This window comes from Scomber japonicus, chromosome 4 (assembly GCF_027409825.1).
Source record: "Scomber japonicus isolate fScoJap1 chromosome 4, fScoJap1.pri, whole genome shotgun sequence".
Taxonomy (NCBI): domain Eukaryota; kingdom Metazoa; phylum Chordata; class Actinopteri; order Scombriformes; family Scombridae; genus Scomber; species Scomber japonicus.
In genome coordinates this window covers 15,395,291-15,417,298 of record NC_070581.1, presented here as the reverse complement: position 1 = coordinate 15,417,298, position 22,008 = coordinate 15,395,291, and the positions used below count along the sequence as shown (strand labels likewise).

Sequence of the window (22,008 nt, the reverse complement as noted above, 5' to 3'; positions counted from 1 at the left end):
AGTATCAGGTTAGACACATGGTCATTGGCTACATGTCTCCGCTGTTAACCAATCATAGGTTTGAACGATTGGAGGGAAAAGGAGACAGAAAGTCCACATTCCAACACACTTCATACTTCTTGTCTGCTACACAGCGCGTAGTTGCAACAAATTCATCAAACTTACCTGTGATATCAATCTGAATAAAGTCCATCTCCTAAAACACTTACAATGTGGCCAGAACTTTCAAATCTACGCAACAGTTTGCACATTAGCAGCTTCAGTAACTGGGGCAGTGGACTTCAGAGGGTAAATAAATCATATTGGGACGCGTCCAGGCAGCTACGCACTTCCGTTTCCGGTACATGGGCGTGAACAAAAGGGGATCGCTTGCCGCGTGCCCCTTCGCGCCACGCTCCGTGTTATATTAAAAACACTACATTTATCCTGTGTTGTTTGCTAGTTTGCTGCTAGTTTCAGCAGCAATGCAGTCTTTCAGCCATCTTTTGTTGGAGTATCCGGAGATAATGTACACCGGGGTCGGCGCTACGGCGTTTGTGGCCGGCGGAGCGCTGATCTACAGGATCGCTACCAGGTGAGTTCAAGGCTTTGTGGCATGTTTGTAGGGTGATTTGCGTTCAGGTTATTGCGAGTCAGCATGCTGGGTTCTGAATGTGCATGGCTGAATCAAAAATGTGACGCTCAACGTATTAATCCTACATATAAAACATACAATCTTGCAAGTGTGTCTTTTCCCTAAGAGTGGTCCAGCTGTCAACGCTAGCTAGCGCTAACTTTGCTAGCTGTTGCGCTAACTAACTCTAACTAGCTTAGTGACAAATTGACATTTTACACAATTTGAATGCACAGAATGTATGATTTTGATGACTTAAGAACTATTCTGTCATTTGGAAGAAGTGTCATAATGTTGAAAATGTTTTTTTCGTTATTGTTTATATGTGCATTATCAAACGAACAACAGGGCTTCCCACACAGGACATGCTTTCACCGTGTGTTTCATTTGTTTTACTGTGTATAACAACAAGAGCCACATTAATGTTGTACTGATATCGAGGCACAATTTGGAGCCACCCAAGGACTCAGGTGGTCCTGGAATCCCACTTTGAGAAGTGTTTGGACCTCAGAAATGTGTCTGATCAGTGTCATGTTATATCTTATTGCAGAAAGAAGCCGATCAATGCCAATGTGAACTGCTGGTTCTGTAATCAGGATAGCGTGGTACCTTATGGAAACAGGAACTGCTGGGACTGTCCCAACTGTGACCAGTACAATGGCTTCCAGGAGGTAAGCTTGATAAGTGTATAACACCTCTTGATTGTTGTCTTGGTATGTCAAAAAGCTATAGTGAAGCTATATCTACATTTATTTGTTTCTTCTTTTTTTTTTTTTTTTAAATCAGAATGGGGATTACAACAAACCCATCCCTGCTCAGTATATGGAAGATCTGAACCATGGAGTGTGTGGCAACCTACCTTCACCTGTGCCACCTAACACACTGCAGTGGGTCAGCTCTCAGATGCTGCTGTGCAAGAAGTGCAATAGGAACCAGCCTGCAAAGATCAAGCAGTTGGCCTCATTTATCCCAAGGGATGATGTATGTTTGCTTTTTTTCCATTCACTATGACACTCTTTATTGTTACCATGTCTGAAGTCTGTAAACACCAAATGTATTACTGTTTGTTTTTTTTTGTGTAGGAAAATTATGATGAGGAAATTGAGGCCTACAAGCACCACCTGGAGCAGACTTATAAATTATGCCCACCATGTCAGGCAGCAGTGGACTACTACATCAAATACCAAAACCGCCAGCTTCGAACCGTGCTCCTAAGCCATCACCTTCGGCGTACCCGAGATACTATCAAGGACTTCATAAAGGTCATAGCAATGTTGCCTACAGTGTCATTTATGAATAAAATTACATGATTGAAACATTGTCGGGTTTGATGGATAATTCTATGTTCATCATCAAGCTTTGTAAAAAGTTATTTAACATTGCCATTGTTCAGCTGAGTAAAGCTCTGTCTTTGAAAAAAATCCTCATTCTATTTCTGCACAGACACGCTGCTAAGGTTGAAAATGATTGAAATGGCGGAAAAAACAAGAATATGCCATTACTGCACGTAGTTACCTGTTAATATGTTAGAATTTGACATTGTGTGTGTAAATGAATTCACACTGAAAATGTGTTCTCTTTCCTACAGAGCTCTGTGTCTGTGTCTGCTCCATTGGGGGTCATACTTCTAAGAGTCCTCGCCTTCCTGATCTGTGCTTTCCTACTTGCTACATCTTTCTGCGGGTTGACCGACCAGCATACTTCCTCTGGAGGCCCACCGATATTGAGCGGAGGGGTCACTCCTCCAAAACCCCACAATGAGTCCACATCCAACAGCAAAGTCAATGGAAGTGTGAATGTCTGGCAGGATCTGCTGGAGCGACTCCCCGATATGGCCATAGAAAATTCCAAGTTGGTCTGGCAGTATGGAAAGGAGAACCAGATGGCTGTTGTCTCTCTTGGTCTGTTGACTTGTCTGTCGGCTATCTTCATGGCAGGACCTGCGAGGTAAGAATTCACCCTCTGTTTTCCTTTGGCATGGTATTCCCAGCCTTGGGCTTTAAGCATAAAACTGTTTTAAAAAATATTATAAAGCACCCCCCCCCCCCCCCCCCCCCCAACCCTTTCATACTTTTCTACAATTTCAGGTTGAGAAGAATTGATGCTGTGGCCTCTGTCCTTTGGTTCTTCATCCTGTGCTTGCACCTGGCCGACAGTTACTTGAATGGTGGCTTAAGCTGGATGGACACAGCCAAACTCAGCATTACCTCCCTCTGTTGCCTAGTCAGCTTTGCCGCTGCTGTTGCAACTCGCAAACCCGAGGGTCTACGAAGAACCAGATATCGAAGGTCAGAACCTGAGCAGTAATGTTGTTGTCGTGTTTATGATATGGGGTTGTGTAAAGGGTCCTGTTTCCATGAAATATTTGATCTTTTAGAAGCAGATCAAAGAACATTCATTGATCTAAACGTGTTACCAATTTCTGTTTTTTTAAATTTTTTTTAAACTTTCCTAAAAAGTTTTTTTTACTCCCAACCCCCCTCTCTTACTACTGTGTGTATGAATTACTGTGATTATGACATGTGAATGGCAAACTTAAACATAGGATTAAGTGTGTGGCCACATTTTTATAATGTAAACAAAAGAAAACCATGATATGTGACTGCAAGGTAATCAAACACACCTTGTTCCTTTCATTCTGTTACATCAAAATCTTGACATCAAGCATAAATTTGCATTGGTTTTAAGGTTAGTCATTTTTGCAGTTAAGGATGTTGATCAACAGTAAGATGTTGTAAACCAGTCACAATTCTTAGTCATTCAAGTCTATAACAGAATAGTCAATGATAGATTTGTTTTGTTTGGAGAAATTGACTAGAACAGCTTTTTAAGAATCATGTGATTACTGAGAAACCTGCATTGATCATACCTTATACTTTATTAATCATAACAAATATCTAATGAACTGATCATCACAGTTAAAACAAATGCAACAGAAAATTTAAAACCATACTGCACGATTTATAATGAATATTTAACCAGTATTAAACTAAACTGTAATCTACTCTGTATTAGAATGTTACAAAGCATTTTGAATGTACTCATTTATTTATTTACTCTTGCTTTGGAAATCATTTTACAAACTACAGCTCGTTGCATGAAATACTAACTCGTTAAGACACTGCAGCAGCGGCTGAAGATGTCTGTATGAATTTCCTGAGGGAGTCAACATCAGTGCCGAAGCACCGACCAAGTTCTCATGGCAGAGCTGGTTTCCATGTTTGATGTGCGGTTACGTTTGTAGGGAAGTGGCTGTGATGCATTCTTATGACAGCATGTTTTAACTATTAATTGTTACTAACATCTTTTTCTGTTTTTTTATTGAACCAATTTTAAAACGCAATATTTTGCGGCCACGAGTTCATCAATATTTCCTCCCCAAATCCTGTCGTTACTTCCGAGGACTTTCCTGTTTGCTGCTCTTCTACCGTCCTTGTTGTCATGATGTAGTGCATACGATATCTAGTTGGTTGCGCTTTTCTACTTGACCTTCATCGTAAGCCAATACACCTGCAAAACATTTTGTATTTCATACTGTTAGTATGTGTGATGATGATTTATTTTTTTTACTTTATCCTGTGCTATTAGCTGATGCTTAAAATGGTGCCTCTATATGACTACCTTTGCCTGTATTGGCATTTAATTGAGGTAATCATGTCTTAGTATTGGTTTTCTGACCTTGTTTTGTCTTCGTATCAGTGCTGAAACGTGCCAACATTATAAAGGGTTCAACTCGGCAACTGAATAGGGTAATTTGCAAGAAATGTTTTGAGTGTAATGCAGAACTGTAAGAAAGTGCTCCACCAAATGAAAGAATTAAATTCATATGACATTAAAAGTTATTCTCTTGCAACTTAAATCACTACAAACTCAGCAGTATTAGACACTGGACTTGCACAGTTCATACTTGTTCACACAGGGTAGATTTTTATGTTTTTGAAATGTGGACGCCATTTTTTAAAATTTTCTATATCAATAAAACTTCACACCAATTTAAAAAATGTAAATGCTGCATTACCAGTTGAAGCTAGAAAATTTAAATTTCATTCTACTACTGCTTTTCTAGTGGTTAACTGGATCTACAATAATACTAAACTTTCTTTTTATCAACGTTCTAACATGTTGATGGTTTAAACACACTGATGGACATACTAGTTGCATGCATCTCTTTTCTTTGGTGCAGTGTTAACATTTGATTTTAATTTTTAATACAGGTTTTTCAGTAGGAGAACTATTCAACAGTAATTTGTATTGTATTGAAATAATAGCTGTAGACTGTATTTGGTTGGTAGTGTACTGTAACTATAGGGTTCAAGTTGCATGTTGTGTAGATGGAGTTGTTCTCAAACCAGATCCGATGGAAGACGTTTAAGATGCTATTTGTAAAGTTTATGGGGAAATTGACTCTATATAAACTAAACTACTCATGCAAAGTAATTGCCATGTGTTGGAGCTGAGATTTGACTGAATAAAAGCAAAGATGACTGCTATGTAGTGCTGTAGCATGATAAAACAGTGTAATGACGATGAGTCACTTCCTTTTTTAACCTCTCACAAACTGCATCATATGACAAGCTGCATCTTAAACTCTTGACATGATGATATTTTAGCTATGTTTTATTTGTCTATTTAAAGTATAGAGCTGCAATGATTAGTCAATCATAAAATTAATTGAACTGCCAAATGTGCATTTTCTAGTTGCTCCAAATAACCAAATAATACGTTAGACAATGTCACTTTAGGCTCTGGAAAGTTATGATGGCCTATTTTGGACTCCTTTTGACATCTCGTATACTGTCGATTGAGTACATAATTAGCAGATTAAAAGGTAATGACAATAATTGTTGCAGCTATAGTATAGTACAACACTTAATATCTTTGCCAGCTTTCCATGCTGTACAAAAGGTTTTTTGGTCACTTTAGACCCACCCAGTATGTGTTTGTTGTGCTATATCTACATTCTGTCTGACTTGAATATGTGGCTCTATCTGTGCGTTTTCTGATAGTTCTTGCATCTGCCTTTTTATAAGCTGTATGACTGTTAACCTTAATTTGTGTCAAGCCTTTTACTCTACAAGCACTACATACAAACTTATATTGTTGAGGTTGAAGCTGCCAGATTCAGCCACAGCATTATTAGTGCCAAACACATTTTGTGTTGAATCAAGTCATAGCTATAGAACTACCTTTTTTACTAATGTAGCAAATGTTTTTTTTAATAGCACTGTTACTATTATATTACTACTATGGTATGTAACTAGCACATGTCATACCTGTGCCATACACAAGTGTGTCGTGTCATACCTTAATGTTTTGTGTGTTGCAGAAACACCAAAAGACCCAGTACTTTAACAAACGAAAGGTTATTCTTCCAAATCTTGCTACTTTTTACACATTTAAGCAATACTTTGTAATGTCCTAGCTATAGTATAAATAAGCTAATCAAATACATCTCAAAGTGAGTCGAGCTCCGTCCATGTTGAAATGTTTGCTGCAACATACCCAGTCAAACTGTGTTTGGGGTATTTAGATCCATGAAAGTGGCTGTCATGCTTTTAATGTCAAGCTCCTATTTGAAGGATCACTTGCTGTACATGCAATGTAATAAACAAGTGATTAAAAAGGATATGCCTTGTTTGTTTGTTTTGTTTTTTTTCCTCCACACAAAGACACTGTCTTGTCCACTTGTGTGTTTCTGTCCAATTTTTCTAATGGTGCCATAGTTACAAACGGCACCAGTCAAAAGTTTGGATATACCTTCCCAGTCCCTTGAATGGAAAAAGTGTGTCCAAACTATTGACTGGTGCTGTGCATGGAATTGGACTTGAAAGAAAAATGCCAGTGTAATGACTACCAGGAATGCTGAAAGTGTTGTTTTTTTGTGTGTAAAGATGAAGGTTGACTGCTGCTGAATAGGAACTACTTTGAATCGTAGCACATCGGGCCGCTGACTGTGTTGTGGAAGTGTGACTGAACTAAGCTGAATTGCTGGGCAGCCTTTCTCTTGGAGCTTTTGTTCAGTTGGCACTTTGAGCTGCTGCGTGTTGTCCAACAGCTGCAGCAGCATGTCAGTGGTTCCATAAATACACTGCTTACGTTAAGTGGATGTCAGAGCAGTATGTTACGATGATTATGCACTGATTGACTGCTGAGGCTGCCCTGCTTGTACAGTTATTAAATTCAGTGTTTAATGTTGAGAATGTTAGATGTTGACAAGTAGAATAGATGTATCACTTCTGCAGACAAAAATAGTAAATAGAGAAGTCAGTGGCCCTTACAGCACTATTTATGGTGCCTGTGTCCAACAGTGTACTTCTACATACTTTCTTTAGTATTAAAAGCTTTGATAGTTTTTGATTTCAGTTGGTAGACATTATGATGCTCTTGTGTTGCAGATACCTTCCTGGCGGCCCTGCAGTCCCACCCTTCAGCAGCCAATCTCCTCCGTTCTCCCCTGACATGGCAGAGTCCTTCATCCCCACTCCGCCCCCTAACATCGCCAAACTCATCAACCGCCAAAAGAGTCCACGAGAGCGCAAGGTCTCCCCCTCCTCTCTGCTCGAGCGTCTCAGCAAAGCCCTCTGCCTTGGCACCGTCTCCTCCTTCTCCACGACAGGTAACATTAAAATTACTTTTATTTTGAGTTTAAAGACAAAAACAAGGTATTCGATTGTGCTCAATCTTACGTTGGCTTTTGGCATAATCAGAGGATGGGTTTGATTTAGATTAAGAGCCAAGTAATTTTCTTCTCGGCTCCATTACTACAAACATTTGCTGAAGATGTAATTTTCAAGTGGCTGGTCACTACCCATAAAGCAAATGGGGTCAAATGTATTTAGCCCACTTGTGTCTACAGTTCTTGCCTCCCATAGCTGCTCAGACATGTTTGATCTTAAGTTGCTTCTTTCTGTGTACAGCCTTGCATTCAGACAAGATTTATAATTGATTAGATTCAGTAGATTAACTTTCAGTTTCTTCTTGTTGTCATATAACTGGGTCACACCACTGCTTCCAAATAGGGCAACAACAAGCAGTTTTCTGGAAAAGATGTCTGAAGCACTGTATTGTTTATGCAGATGTTTTTTTAAATTTTCACATAAAATTTTACAATTTAAAAAAAGTTGTCAATACATGATTCAGGAAAAACTAACTAGCTGGCCTCAATAATAACTTTGGCATTTCTGTATTGCAACTTACTTGTCAGTCTACATGCATGTGGATACCAATATATCTGCAATAAGGTAATATTGGTTGATATTCCAGCCTTTCATTGTTCATTTTGCATATAGTATGATGACCTTGCATAAGAACATGCATTTAACTTATAATGAATATGCATGTGTTTTGGAAATATGACAAAGGAGAGAGTCAAATGGCCTTATTCAACCTAAAGCTGCATTTATCAGTTTTTACCACTAGGTGGCTGAAAACATCAAAACAAGCTAACAGATAGACCACCACCACCACCACCTATTTCATTGCTTTTACATGCACTTGAGTAATCTGATGGCAGTGGCAGTGGGATTCCTCCAGGTTGCGGATTTCTTAAATGCCATTTTAATGAGAAAGCTGTTTTCTGTAATCTGGGTACAGGATTAAAGAAACATATTTTCCTGGGGAGATATCTCCAGATAACTTTCTCTGCCATGTAAATGGGTAACCAGGTTTCTAATCAAGTTTTACAAATACACATGTGCATAACAGACTACAGAGAGGGAAATGCACAGTGGCGCAGCTGAATGAAAGGAAGGAGATCATTACACAGAGTGGTCTGTCCTTGTATTATATAAAATAATAGTCTGCCTTTCCTCTCCTCTCACTGCACTGTTGGTCTGCTCTGACACACGTGCATTAAAAACAATAGTTAGAAAGCAGCATATACTATATTAGTCATTAAACAATAGTTCCAAAATGCTGCTGCATGTAATCATGGATCTATAGAAACCATGTTACTACGGTGCATCTAAACATGTTGCCAGATTATCTATGTAACCAGCATGTAAGTGCATTGATAAACTGTGGTCTGAACTGTTGGCAGAAAGTTGTCTACTTTTGTGTCTATCAGACAGAGATAAACATTTGTGTGTTAGCCAAAATCACAGCTGCTGGGTTGGCTGTGTTCACCAGCCACTTAAATTCTGTCTACATACAGTTGGTTATCAGCACATTTCATTCATGGAAATGGCATACAACAGGTCAACTCTACAGTGGGTTGTAAACCCCAAATACATTTTTTTAAAGGCATCTGAGATTTTCTTTGATATCAGCACTATGAGCAACGCGTTTTGCATTAATATGAGAAACAAAGATTTAATGTAGAGAACAGAAAGCCCTGGTTCATAGTGATGATGAATGGTGTCATTGTATATGTGCTTATCTTATTTTCAGACTCTGGTTACCTGTTTAGCGGAAGCAGACCAGCCTCCCCGTCATCAGGTATCAAAACACCCTTTTTGATGTTGTGTTCTCCACTCAGTCCTGTATTATGAATAATCCTTAACAATTTCAAAGTACTAGATTTTCTCTTGATTCATTTCTCACTGCTTTTTGGCACAGACTACTTTTCGCTGAAGTCAGTGAGCCGCCCTTCATCCCCAGGCCCATCTCCACCTCCCTCAGTATCTGGTTCAGCTAGTGCTAGTTCCAGTTCCAGTTCGGCCAGACAACGCCGCCCTCTGATCAGTCCTGCTCGACTCAACATCAGTGGCCGGAAACTCCGACTTTTCTCAACTGAGACTGAAGCTACGATCATGTCCCCACCCATGTCACCATGTTTTCACATGTCCTCCTCACATGTTGCTCAAACCCCCTCCGTTTACAGTGGCTATTCACCTTCAATATCACCTTTCCAGATCCAACAAGGTAAGTAAAGCAGACGTTAAATGGTAAAAAGTGGGGGGGGGGGGGGGTGTAGTGACATTAATTGTTGTCTATGTCAATTGTGATACTACCACTAGCATTAGGTAAAGTAAAGCATTTTTAATTTCTACAATTCGTGACTTTTAAATAATTTAAGTACAATGGCTGTGTCTATAAATCCCAAATTCAGTTATTATTTCCAATGATCACAAAGTTCAAACTATAAGTGAAAAAGTAATATTTATATTTAAGGGACTTTTTGTTTTTTTAATTCAGCCCCATCTCTCCATCACAATCACTTTCATACTGTCTCAAGTAACTTGATGTTTCAGTGGTTGTATCTTTGGCTTCGTGTATTGCAGATTTGAACTCCATAATAAGAGATGGTGTGAGTGAGAAGGAAAAGCAAAGCAGCTCCTCAGAGTCCTCCGCTTGCTTGGTTGGCACTACAACACAGGAGTCAGAGAAACCCCCTCATGCAAATGGTAAGTCTAGTTTAAACATAACAGGGAGGGTGTTGATCTGCTTGAAGTACCTTTCGATTGTGTTTCATAAAAACATGATGTTTCTTGGCAGTTTTTAAAATAAAGTTGTAATGCCAGCCTAATTGGATGAGGTGATATGGCCAAAAAGTAATATTTTAATCTTATTTTTTATTTGAACCTTTGGATTGATTCCCAATTTGTATTGATTTTTGTTTGCCTGCATAATACAGCACTAAAGCCTATAATCTTTAGACAGTTTACACTTGGTCATTATTGGTTATTGAGTGTAGATTGATGGGTAAAAATGGCAATATTACCAACTAAAATTACATTTACAACACAAAGTGTTCAAATAAGTTCTGAATACCTTCCAAATATGTAATCTGTATATAGTCCACCTTGCATAGATATAATTGTCATTGGATAGTTGGTTGAAATGGCCTTAAAATCTATTGGAGGACACTGCCTATGGTAAATCGAGTGCTTGGATCCAAGCGCAACACCCCCTACAATAAACACATCAGAAACAGAAGAACAGGTGCATTTTACAGTTACAAAAATCCCCCCATCAACTATAATAAGAGGAAACATGACAGAATCAGATGTGGTAAGTCCAAAATGCCTCTGTAGCAATGCCTCTTCAGGAGAGGGTGAACCATGCTGCAAAGTCATGGTTGGTCTGTGCTTAATATCATGCAGCAGCATAAGCATGCATTGCATGTGTTCAGAAATGTTTGAAGGTTAAAACAATTGAACCCTTTGCCTTAAATGACAAACTCTGTTATTTTTGTTAAGGGTGTGGCAAGTGTTGGTAATCTTACTGAGCCTCAACAATGTGTTGACTTCTTCTTGGCTTCACACAACACTTTGAAAAAACTTGAACAGCAACAACCCCTCCTCCCTCCTACCCCCACCCGCCTCCACGAACGCACACTACAATAGTTAAGATATAGTTACAGTCAAGCCCGAAATTATTCATACCCCTGGCAAATTTTGACTTAAAGTTACTTTTATTCAACCAGCAAGTTGTTTTTTGACCGGAAGTGACACAGGCGTCTCCAAGAAGATAAAAAGACGATGTACAAAAGGCATCATTGTGGTAAAAAAAATATTTCAGTCAGCTTTTATTTACATTTGAACAAAAAGTGGCATGTCCAAAAGGGGCATGAATAATTTCGGGCTTGACTGTATATACTTGCCCCCCCGTGGGAGCGGCTGGAGGTGGAAGCCATGGCCTGCGTTTCTCGGTCATTGTCAGTCGTTACTGTCTGTTTACGGCTATCTACGTGGATCATGGTTGTATTATAATGCCGTGGATCCACAACAGACTCTCTTCCGGGTTAGGGTGCGTGTGCAATTACGTAATGCGGAAGGGGAAAACAGGCAGGTCGCTCAGCCAATCACATCATTTGGACCGATTGATATGATTGGTCAGAGTTTTCACAGAACCATATGAGAATGGAATAATGAGTTTCTATGCCTGGTGGATCTCTCTAACATTTTATAGTGCCATTATCTTATTAATAGCATTTTAACCTAAACACGCTCCCACTTCTTCCCAATACAAGACAACATTTACACTCTCATGCAGTCATTTCACCAACTAAATATAATGTAACCAGTACAAAATATTGTAAGAATACATATGTATAAATGCATAGTAATACTTAAAACTTAAAATCCCTCCCCAAAAAAGCATTTTCCCAGGCCTCAGTTGAAGCATTGAGACTTCCTTTTTTATGAACTGAAAATCAAACAAAACAATAGCACAACATTGCATATTTCAATAGGCCTCTAATATTCGGTTCCTTTTTACGTGACTCAAAGCAGTACTCAAGTTTCTATCATCCTTCATTAAGTGACTAGAGAACTAATGCCTCCTTTTTGGTAAGGCAAGTTGTTCTTTTGTGTTATGCCACAGGAATTAATTACACCATTTGACCTCAGATAAGTTATTTGATGCTGCTGATTTCCAGGCAGAATCATTTCATAGTGACTGACTTTGTGCATCAACCACTGAATGGCAGTCTTGGAGGTTCTAACATCACCACCAGCCAGTTGAAAAGCGTGTGGCCAGAAAGGTTGCATGATCACTTGCACCACATTTTCAGTGTTTCACCAGCAAGTGTGTTGTGTACATTCCTCCTGACTCTTTGACAGACAAATGATGAGAACTTCCTATTTTATTCTGTTAGAACAATTAGGTTTCCTTGAGTGCCTCCATCTGAAATATTTCAAAACGAGACATCTGCACAGTTAAAATTTTCATCCATACGTATGGGCTGCATATGGTGAATGTAGCAATTTCTATCAACGGTCACAAAGGCTATACCCACATAATAAAAGTTGTCACATTTTAAGTTGGAATATAGGTCTGACATCAGATATTTCAAGAAGGGTTGAGTCAAGAACAACTGGACTTGTAGATGTTTGGAACACATTTTATGTCTCATCCTAAAGGTTTCCTTTAGTTCTGACCAGCAACACAACCACAGTCAGCCCAGATGTAGGACCTGCTTGACCTCTTCCTCAACATCACCTTTTTAAAATACGAGGGTTTTTACCGACAATGGCATTGCTGTGCCACGGGTTAACCAGTGTTTCCCATTGTGGCTAACCTCTACACGGAGGAAGTAAAGAGCAGAGCTCTGGCCTCCTTAGAAGGAACAGCACCTAACCACTGGTTCAGACACGTGGATGACAAAATAAAAACCCAAGAACTGCAAGCTTTCCCAGAACATATCAGATCAATGGAGTTGGAGTACACAGGAGATGCACACAGACCAATACTTTCTCTTAAACTCTCACTTTCTACTGGAACACGAGCTGGGCTAGGCTGAGAACCTGCCTACAAGCACCGAGACCCTGGGGAAATGTCTCAAGGAAGCCCTAAAAACTTGAGGCTACCCAAACTGGACTTCTGTAAAAACAGCTACAAGATCGTTTAAGAACACTAAAACTTCAGGCAGAATACATCAACATTGTTCACAGATGGAGAATCTGAGAAACTCAGTATCTTCAAAAAGCACTGCATCCCTATTTTTTCAAACTCGGGCAAGAATCATTCTGAGGCAAGCTCATCCACCCAAGAGACCACTCACCCACATACAAGTGAAGTGACTTAGCCTAATCCAATGCAACAAGGAAAGAACTGACCTGTTTATGGAGGAGAGAAACTACTGTTGAGTAATGCCTGGGACTCTCCACCAGTTAGTCAGAACTTAATCAAAACTAAAGAGCTTTTTTGGATGGGAGGTGAAACGTCATCTGTAAGTCCAGTTGCTCCTTACTCAACCCTTTTTGATATATGACCTGGAAGAATTTTCAGACACAGAGATGAGGAATCACTGTGGAGAAACTTTCCCTCAGTCATTCACATGGTAGGCAAGTATTGCAGTTAGTATGCAGCACTGATTTCACCTAAATAACGCTGCTTTTTCTTTCATTGAGCACTATTTCCTTTACTCCGTTGTACCAGTGTAGTGAAGTATCTGCCAGACCACACACTTTTTTGAGATTCTGTCATTTTCCCACCCTGTCAGCCCCAGGAGAAGTAAATGTCTCATGATTAATCCATTCCCTGAAGAAATGCAGATTTTTTTTTAATGTCTTCAGAATCATGTGTCCACGATCCTTGAGAAATCACTGCCACAAGTAGCTAAAGACACTTTCTCACTCGCACATGCAATATTAGAATTGTTCCTACTCTTTATAATTTACTTCTTATTAGTATTTGTGATTGTATCTAACTTTTGTATTTATGGTTATTTCCATAAATACCACAATTATCCATCTATACAATATCTATAGGGGGAAACCTTTTACAGTGCTGCATACTGCATATGATAATTATATATTTAGAAAGTAGAATATTAGTTAAAACATTTCAATTAAATTTCTATTTTGTCATTTATTTCCTCTATTGAAGTTTTCTTAAATATAGTTAAAATCTCGTCTCGATCTCGTGAACCCAATATCGTGTCTCGTCTCGTGAGCTGAGTGTATCGTCACACCCCTAACAAGAACCCATATCTGCAAGCTAGTAGAACAGAATTCACATTTACAAACTTGCATGCTGTAGACGCTGCGCACAATGTTCAAACCCATCAGAGACCCTAAACCAGAAAATACAAAGTCTCAGAAACTGCAGCCATACACATGTTGTCCACATGTGGAAATGTCCCTATGGTCTGGTTTATTTAAAGCTGCATAAAACATGGATTATGCAATTCACGAAATTATGCACAAGTTAACATAGCTCTGCAGCATCATTAAAGTTTTTGGGCAAGAAAAACATTTTCACCCTGTCATTAAGCAGTGACCTCACTGCTCCGCAGAGGCATTTTTGATCCTCACACTTAACAGTTAAGTCTCTGTTATGTTTCCTTTTTAAGTTATTGTACTTGATGGATGCATTAACTGTTCTTTTTGTATTAGAATTTTTGCTATTTAGTGTTATTTCTGATGTGTTTTGTGTATATGGTGTGGCTCTTGGACATTTATAGTGACTGGGCAGAGAAAAACATTACAAAGTGTAAAATTAGTTAATTTAATGGTTTAATTTGGATTGCAGTTGGTTTATTTAGGAGTAAAGTGTTTTTCACTTTGTAATGTTTTGCACTTCCTAGCCACCGTAGACATTTCCTAATGGCTACTTGTACCCTTGCCTCCACCATCCAATAGATCTGAAATCTGGTTCAGCTAACTATCCAATGACCGTTGTGCCCCTATTCTAGGTTGACTATACTGTATGCATTTGCCCTGTCTTTGTTTTGACGCTGGTGAAGACACAGTAGTGTCAAAAACAAAAATCAAAATCAGTTTGCTCCAGTCCTTTTTTCTGTGTATGGATCAGTGATGTTGGCCAATACCTGACCCACTTTGTAAGATCAGTATCAGTGTGGACAGTATCTGATTATTCCATTCCTATTTTTTGATGTCTGTTTGAAGCATTCTGTGTTTGTTTGTTTGTTTTAGCAAATGTACCTTCATTTAAGATGGCTGACCTTCTTGTAACATTAAATTGCTTTCTCTGACATCCCCAGGTTTTTACAAGCGACTTATGTGGTCCGGGATTTTATTAGCAAGCCTGAGTGCCAATCTGGTCTTCGCCTGCCTCTGTATGTACAACTGGAAGTGAACTGTTGATGGGTCTGCTGCTCTTCAATTGTGACCTGCACGGAGTGAGTCTGCCTCCGGTTGTCAACCCTGTAGACCTGCAGGTCAATCAGTAATGTCAGAAATCATCTCTGGCATTTACTTATTGTTTGCTGATGCTTAGCAAAAATGCAGATAATTGATAATTGTGATCGGACCTCGTTAGTCTTCTGTTATGTCACTCCACCTCTTACACGAACACAGGTGCAGGAGAATTTAATTTAAAAGGCTCAGTTCTTTGCACTGATGTCTGATGGCATTTTAAAAACCATGCTGTGAAATGTGCAATAACATGTACTGTTGAGTTAATGCTGCTTCAACACAGTCATGACCTCTTCCAACTGAATTACACTTCTGGTTCTATACAATTGCCAAAAACTAAAAAAGCAGCTCATTGTAGTGATGTACAGATTTTCACTGTGTAAAGTCTTCATTTCACAGCACTGGTATTTGCCATTGTCTTTATTTGTTTATTCAGCTGGGAAAGAGTGGGGTGTCCAGCTCTATCCCAGTGTTTTCTGATATGGTTTACAGTCAATATTTGTAATATTATGGTCATTCACTACAGAAATAGTTCCATCACCAGACTATTTAAATGTCTAATACCTTTTTAGAGACATCCTGTTCACAGAAGCAGGATTAGAAATGAATGGTGGCTTGAGGGAGAATGTCCCCCACAACTGTAAAATTGCCCTTGATATTGGCATGACAGAGGCTTTTAAATGCCCTTGTGAAAAATAAAGAGTTAAGTTTTACTCCTCACTGAGCTGTGAACTGATTTATACAGTATGTTCTTACAGACATTCTGTTCACAAGTCTGTTCATAAGGAGCTAAACTTTAAATGGTGAAAAACCAAAAATATTACTTTTCATCTATAAAAAGAAATGATGTTTTTCTATTGACCATGTTTTGCATATTTGCATAAGGCAGCGCAGTGATCAGTACAAGTTTTTCTCCTCACTAGCTGTGAACTAATTTATTCAGGACAACCCAATGTTTTCTAATCCAATTTACAGTCATGTGTAATATGATGGACATGAATAACTGCTAACAAAGTGACTCATGTCACAATCATTCACTGCAGAAATCTCTTCACTAAATTATATTTTCTGTTATCTCCTGTAGACATTATGTTCAGTGTGTAAGGAGCAAAACATTATAAAGGTCAAGTATAATAACAAATGTTAGTTGCAATCTATTAAAATCATGTTTATATGAACATTGTTTTGGTACTGAGGCCAGGAAGTGACATGGACATCTTTTATCTTTTTTTTTTTTTTTTTTTAATTTTATTTGAAAAGCATGTGTGTGTTTTTATAACTCGCATGTGCGCTTTATTAAAAACATTATGTCCATATCTTTTCCTGGGCCTATCTTTGCATAAGGCCGCACAGTATTCAGGTAGAGGTCTAACCCTTCTAACTGAGCTGTGAACTTAAGTTTGTACAAGACATTTCATGTTTGTCTACGTATAAAATTGGAATGATTTTTGCACCTGTTTTTCATAACTGTATTTTCAGTTTTTTTGTTTGGTTGTGTTGTATTTTGAATATGTGATTTGCACTTGTTGTATTAGAGATGAAAGAGCACAGATGTTTGATTATTTTGTGTATGTTGAACAAATGATTTACAAAAGGTTGTAAATTTTGGGCATGTATGTATATAAACAGGTTACAGTTCATGCCTTGCATGTAGTCAGACTTGTGGTTTTGATTTATTTCCACTGAAATTTATTGTGGTGTAAATTGACCACCTGATTTTTTTTTTTTTTTTTTTTTTTTGAGAATTCTTTTCTTGAGCAATTACTGGATTATGTGATTTTTCTTCACATATGAGACTTATGCAAATTTTATTTTGTGCTCATTTAAAGTGCATTTGTCAATTTGTTTTGAAGAGTGTATTTTGAGCTAAAGTGCTAAAAAAAAAGAAGAAAAAACAAAAAAATTAAGTTTCTGGGAAAACTAAACTAAGCTACTGTAACAAAAATCCAAATGACTGGGATTTATATAATGTTTAGAAATCTTTCAACATGGTGTATACAGACTTGTGCATTTGTGCTCGTTGTGTAAAATGGCATATGTACATTTCTCCTCTGAAGGCTTAGTCATTGAAAGGTTATGAAATGTAAATGTTGTTTTTTCAGCCATGCTGAAATTTTCTTTTCGAGAAGAAATTAATTTATTTTTCAATTTGTATTTAATGTAAATGAAAGTTTTCTCAACTTTACGTCATCATTATGTTGAATCAAAAGTTGTTTGTTTCAGACTCTTTGAGAAGTGGTATGAATTAATGTCCTGTGTAATATTTCACTAATGGTTTGAGGGTTTGTTACTCCACTGTGTTTAGCAATGCAAATGTTTGTGTACAAAAGATGAAGCTGTTTGGTCTGTGTGATTGTAAGGAACAACATTGGCTTGTTTTATCTGGACACATACTTTTTTAATAAAGTATTTTTTCCTAATTTGTTTTGTGTGATGAGTTACATATTTCTACTCTATTTCTATCATGTGTCTAATACAGATTGATGTTCTGCAACCTTTTGATAAATTCGCCCCCTTCTGGCACCAGGAGCACATCAGCATCTCCCCTCTCTATTTTTTTTTTTTTTTTTTGGTTTTGTTTTAAGTCTGAGTTTCTTTGAACATTTCAAGCTGCTGGCTGACTTATTCAACTGAAATATTTCAACATTCAGTTTACACTGAAGCCTCGAGGGGAAGTGATGTCTAAAATGTTGCCACTGTATTTGACATGGTGGATGAGAGAGCAAATATAAGTGCATTACTCACCAAGCAGTCAAGGAGCGAAGAAAAGAGACTTCTATGGATTTAGATAAATGACTGAAATGAGGAGAGGTGAAATGTTTGGATTTGAGAGCTTTGTTGGGTGCTATAAAAAATAAAATACACAAAGGTTTTTGGAGGGGCAGTTGTGTGCAGATCTTGAAAGTGAAGTGTTTCATCAGCAGTACATCTCAAAGTCAAGTTATTGTGCATCCCTGAAGCCTAATAGATTGAATCATAACCAGTATTGTTAGTTCATGAGTCTATGAATCTACCTGAATTGTTTAAACATGTTTCGATGGTTTACTACCGGCTACATGGTGTAGGACTCTGGTCTTAGTTTTGAGGGTTTGCCGAAATAGCCAATATATTTTTAGCTCATGAGACAATTATGTGTTGGGTGCCTCATTTCCTTAACCCTAAGATGAGCTCTTGTTTGTGTGGCGTTATTTTTTTTTAAACGCTCACTTTATGAATTCTTCATTATCACTTTACTCAAGAGCCTCCCCAATTTCTGTTACCTTGAATTTACTTCTCTGTGCACCTTCTTAACCAACATTTTAGCCACCTTGCCCCTGTCAAAATGAGAAAGCTTAGGCTCAACCTTGACTGATCGATATTAAGCCTGCACAAAGGCAACGTGGGAACATGCAGTTGTGGCATTGCTCCTTTAAAACCAAAGATTAAATTTAAGGATACAAAAAGTTGGATGGCTGTCTTTAAAAAAGACTGAGCCTGTAGCTAAATCCTCAACCTGCCTTCAAACCATCTGCAAAAAAAAAATTAAAAAAAATCATGTAATCAGTAAACAAATGAATTTAGCAGTTATATGCAGTGAGGTTATTTATTAGGTTGTTTGATACCACATTTAAGAGATCACTGCAAAAAATGTCTGTATGTAAATATTATGTATATTTCTAACCTAAACCCTTTTTATATATCATTTTTTAATTCACTTTTTTATTAACCCAGATGATCTCTTTTTCTTCACCAAAATGAAGGATTGAATTATGCTACACAATGCAACAACAGAGAATGAATAAACAGAAAAAGTGCAAACTTTTTTTAGAATGTTGACAGTTTGTTTCTCTTCGGCTGTAAAGGGACGCAACAATGCTTATTCAGGAAGTCAAGACCCTCTTCTTGGTCCCCCCACAAAACTGCGGGCAAGCCAGTAAATGGGCTGTACATGTGTATATCACACGACTAACCTATTTGTATGTGTTAACTCGTTGTCATAGTGAAACCATTGTCTTAAATTTTTAAATGATTATATTTCATAATATTTCCTGTGTTAATGGTGATGGCTGCAGTGTGTTCAAACAGTACAACTGGTTTCCAGTAAGGCTGATATCTATACCAGTAATGTCATATTAATAAACTGATACCTGCAGTGTCATAAATTCCAGCACCAATAAACTAAAATCAGTACAGTTTGGGGGTTCAATCTTGAATTCTCATCAAAAGCAACAGCAGTTGCACTTTTTCCTCAGATGAAAGATACACAAGGTTCAACTCTGTGCCTTGTTTACTGACGGGGTTTTTATGGTTCACATTTGAAAATAGTTCAGTGGCTGCTCGGGGGTGAAGGGTGGGAAGCAGGTTCATACTTTCAGTCTGCAGCTCTGGCCAGAAGTTTCTCTTCTGCACAATCACTTCCTGTTTTTACCAGCTGGTCTATGCACACTCACAAACACATGTTGTGTTTTTTCAAATGACATCTAACAGAGTTTGACAAATCTTACGTGCTCGTGGCAGGAAGCAGCAAGTTTTCATTCGTACTAGACCACCACAGCTTAGAGCGTACATGACGAATTAACACCTGCAAACCTAACCAAATATTTACATTTGTTTTTTTTCCTTTTACATTTCTTGCTGTGACATGGTACAAACACAATGTTCTTTGTTCATTTAATAACTGACAGTGAACAGGTTTAATGTGTTGGCCCCTCCATTTCCCCTTTCCTACAATAGTAATACTGTGGTTTATGTACCACTTCCATGAGAGTGGTGTGAGTGTTCACCTAACTGCTGCAAAATGAAACATTTTGTTAGTCTTCTGGTTATAACATTGAAAAAGGAAGAGCAGGTTTCCCATTTCAGTCAGATTACAGACATTCAAATGACTGAATGTTCGGGAGTGTCTGAAGACTGAAACCCACAAAGCAGCTTTTTAATTATTGGCTTATATTCATTAAAATCATTTATTTTACATAATATGTCCATTTATTTAATTACATTTTAGATTTTGGAGTTAAACCATTCTAATTAATAAATTCATATATGAACCTGGATGTAACCAAATGACAAATCACGTCTATCTTTTCTAAAAGGTGTCACCCACAGTTTTATGAGTGGTTTCATCTTCTGAAATGCAAATTAACAGCAAGTTCATATGCTAAAGTCAGCACAGCACAGTCAGAGTTACAGGGGGCTGGGCTTATTTCAGTGTCACTTCAGTACCTGGAAATATGTTCAACATGTCTAGATTACAAGAATTTCATAAAGTTGAATACACTACTGGTCTATTTTGGGTCACAGTGTGTTGAAGTGTGAAACTTGCATTGATGTAGGGGAAATTAAAGGACAAAATACTTCCTGTAGTTTTATGTTTGTACACCATATATTGTCGGTTGTTCTTAAAGTTTTCTTATATTAAGATACATAAAGATAAAGATAATGTCCTTAACCAGAGATTAAAGTGAATCAGTTATTTTCATTATCAATTACTCTTCTGATGATTAATTACTTGAACCCTTTATGAAAGTTGTCATTCAAATTCCCCAGAGCCCAAGCTGACATATCTAAATCTGGTTTGTTTTATCCGACCATCGACCCAACGCCAGTGGTGGAGTGTAACAAAGTACATTTAATTAAGTACTGTATGTTAACATACATTTGAGGTACTTGTATTTTATTTGAATATTTCTGATTGTTGCTATTCTATTCTGTGTTTCAGGTAGAAATAATACTACTACACATTTATTTGCCATACATTATTATTTGTAGATTAATATATATGTATATGTATATATATATATAACCAATTACAGCATTAATTATTATTTGTCTGTAATACTTCGGTACTTTAGCTTAAGTATATTTTTAGAACAGGACTTAACTTGTAACAAGATTTCTCTCAATGAATGCTTCCTCTACCACTGTCCAACAAGCAAAGACATTCAGTTTTCTATCATGTACAACAAAAAAGAGCAATAAATCCTCACAACTGAGAAACTAAAAAACACAATTTTACTTGAATATCAAAATACCAATACATTTTTGGACGAGCAACTAATTGATTAATCAAGAAAGTGTTTCATTCAGTGATACATGAAAGAGATACATATTAATTTGTCTCTCTATGTATATCTTTTTTATTCGTAGTAGTTGTTTTTTGTGGTTTTACAAGACAATTAATTAACAGATAGATACAAACGACAACAAATACAGACAGGCTTACATATTTGATTGGAGGCAACTGAGTGGAACATAATAGATATGTTTAGGTGTTATGCACATGCAAGTATGTGTGTGTATGTAATGATAAAGGAAGAATGAAGAAAACATTAGAAATATAGGAAAAAATATGTATTGTAAATCTAAGTTTGGGTAACAGAGATTGACCCTTGACTGGTAGTATAATAGGCCTAAGTGGTTCTCAAAGTGGGGTCCAGGGATCCAAGGGGGTTCTAGTGAGAAGGGGAATTATAGTAAAACATCTAGGGGCAAAGATCTTGACCTAATTTGTGTCAGTTTAGGGGTCGTTGATTGGTTACTTGGAGTGTGTCACTTGTAAAACCTGGCACACTACATACTACTGGAGAGACCATTTTGCCCCCTAACTTAATTTTTCATATATTCTTTTACAAAAATATATGAAAAATTAAGTTATTTTGTTTATATTTATAATATATTTATAATATTTGTTTTCAGATTTCAGATTTTTGATGTTTGTTATCCATGGTTTTGTGTGTATTGTGTTAAACATTTGGAAGATCTTTAAGTACAAATTGTACAAGAACAATTGAAACAAAATAAGATAACCTTTTTTTTTAAAATAATCATAATACAAATAGTTTGATATATTGAATCTCCTATGTACGTGAATGA

At 37.5% G+C, this 22,008-nt stretch overlaps 1 protein-coding gene across 1 annotated transcript; it reads left to right on the top strand.

Moving 5' to 3' along the window:
* The first annotated feature begins 368 nt into the window (after window positions 1-368).
* On the top strand, window positions 369-17,121 carry tmem201 (transmembrane protein 201). The gene is made up of 11 exons (XM_053317435.1): window positions 369-574; window positions 1,164-1,284; window positions 1,400-1,594; window positions 1,696-1,875; window positions 2,202-2,560; window positions 2,701-2,901; window positions 7,009-7,229; window positions 9,002-9,049; window positions 9,170-9,475; window positions 9,835-9,957; window positions 15,003-17,121. The coding sequence occupies exons 1-11, from the start codon at window positions 465-467 to the stop codon at window positions 15,095-15,097; spliced, it is 1,959 nt and encodes a 652-aa protein (XP_053173410.1). The 5' UTR covers window positions 369-464; the 3' UTR covers window positions 15,098-17,121.
* Window positions 17,122-22,008: the final 4,887 nt, after the last annotated feature.

Excerpts from the sequence above, each read along its gene's own strand:
- tmem201 (XM_053317435.1), top strand. The coding sequence starts at position 465 with ATGCAGTCTTTCAGCCATCTTTTGTTGGAGTATCCGGAGATAATGTAC. Across the intron at positions 1,595-1,695 it reads CATTTATCCCAAGGGATGAT|GAAAATTATGATGAGGAAAT; the intron begins GTATGTTTGCTT and ends TTTTTTGTGTAG. Across the intron at positions 9,958-15,002 it reads GAAACCCCCTCATGCAAATG|GTTTTTACAAGCGACTTATG; the intron begins GTAAGTCTAGTT and ends TGACATCCCCAG.